At 34.6% G+C, this 1869-nt stretch overlaps 1 protein-coding gene across 1 annotated transcript; it reads right to left on the reverse strand.

The window, feature by feature from the left end:
• Positions 1 to 501: 501 nt before the first annotated feature.
• On the reverse strand, positions 502 to 1646 carry LOC129890382 (probable acetyltransferase NATA1-like). The gene has a single exon (XM_055965941.1). The coding sequence runs from the start codon at positions 1563 to 1565 to the stop codon at positions 804 to 806; it is 762 nt and encodes a 253-aa protein (XP_055821916.1). The 5' UTR covers positions 1566 to 1646; the 3' UTR covers positions 502 to 803.
• Positions 1647 to 1869: the final 223 nt, after the last annotated feature.

Below are 1869 nucleotides of genomic sequence, written 5' to 3' on the forward strand. Positions count from 1 at the left end.
TCCTTTAATTATTGTTGAGTATTATGTTTCTTTTAAGGTAGTCATGGACATGTCATTGGCACCATCTAAGAGTATTAGAGGCTTCATAGACAGAGTTTGATGATGTAATCGGAGTAGTTCTCCTTAGAAACTACTTCTTCTAAGAATTATCTATTTTTCCTTTGATGTTGATGATGACAAGCCCACATTAGTATTTTTAAGTCTTCCGCTAATGAACAAATAAGTAATGAGACCAAGTGGTTCTCTTAGAAGCCAGAGATGGTTTCTAAGTGCCGGCCACGCCTAGGGTACCCTCTCGGGGCATGACAGTATCTTTGTGATTTGTGAGAAAAGACTAATTTTTAGGGATTTCATCCGATGTCCGATATTCATCTTAGGCTGACCAAAATCGAATACACACTGAAAAGTCCCACATCGGGAGGGAGAGAGAATTTAGTAAAGCATAAGCTTTATGTTGTTGGTTTCTACCAAAATTGGAAAAATATGTAAAACTTTTTTTAAAAAAAAAATGATTTGGTTTATAAATATTAAACCGACATACAATAATTTAATTTGATAAATAAAAAATTCAAACCAATCCAACTTATAAAAAATTCAAACCAATCCAACTTATGTATGCCCCTAGTATCCACTACTTAACAAATTTCTTTACATGCAATAGTTCTATGCAAATTTGTCAGTATCCTCCAATAACAATAACATACTAGTATGATTTCACAAGTGGATACGAAGAAAATAGGTATACATAAATTTTATTTCTATCTTTGTGAGAGATAGAGAGACTGTTCTAATATACCCTCGATTCAAGAGTACTTGTCAGCTTCCTGATCATTTGTAGCAAATGCATCAAGCCCTTCACCAGAAAGCCTAAAACGTTTAACATCTTGCATAATATAAGCTCCCATTCCAAGAAAAAAATCAATTGCATTTTCATTCCATCCAACAGTAAGCCAATCAACTTTCGTGAACCCCATTTTAACTGCCTGAGATGCCACAGCAGAAAACAACATTTTCCCAAATCCACACTTTCTATAACACTCCCTAACATACATGTTCTCAATAAAGAAACCTGGTTTCTCAAAGTACCCCGAATAGCTTGGGAAAAAAAGGACGTAGCCAGCTATGAAGACGTTACTGTTTGAGGATCTATCAGAAACAATTTCTCTAAAGTCTGCACAGACACCATTCCCTGACTCTACTTCTGAAATTATACTGGATATTCTGTTGTTCGTTCTGAACAGTTCTAATTCCGAGTCTAATATAGGTGAATCAAGATTAATAGTTTTCAAAATCGGGTCGAAAATGGGATGTTTAGTGTTTCGTTTAGGAAAAGAGTTGGGTGAGGCTTCAAGAATGAATGTGGTAACTGAGTAGAAAGGAGGGCAAGGATTATTAGATTTGAAAAGATTGGTAGAAATTGAAGCCTCAGTGGCATTAAAAATTTTAGTATAATTATGATATTTTGCCATTTGATACATGAGTTTGTGGAGGTGTGGTACGTCCGATTCCGTGGCGAGGCGGACTCTACCAAAGATTTGAGTGTTGAAATTGATTTTATTGGCCATTAAAAGTATTGTAAGCTATGATAATAGTCCCGACTATTAAAAAAGGTTTCCAAATATGATACGATAATGTTGCATACTATTTTTTTTGTGACCTTTATTCTTCTTTATAAACTATTGTTTAGAGGGACCACTTTCTTAATCATTCAAATAGACAGTTTTCTTTAACATATCACATCAAGATTATTGACTCGTCTTTAGCTTTAGCCAGCTTTCATTTAACTTGTTACTTCGTTCAACTTTTTAATATATTGATCTAATGAAAGCTTTGAGTACATTTGGACAGGTGCATTCAGTGGCGGAGTCA

The sequence above is a fragment of the Solanum dulcamara genome, chromosome 5, assembly GCF_947179165.1.
Source record: "Solanum dulcamara chromosome 5, daSolDulc1.2, whole genome shotgun sequence".
NCBI lineage: Eukaryota > Viridiplantae > Streptophyta > Magnoliopsida > Solanales > Solanaceae > Solanum > Solanum dulcamara.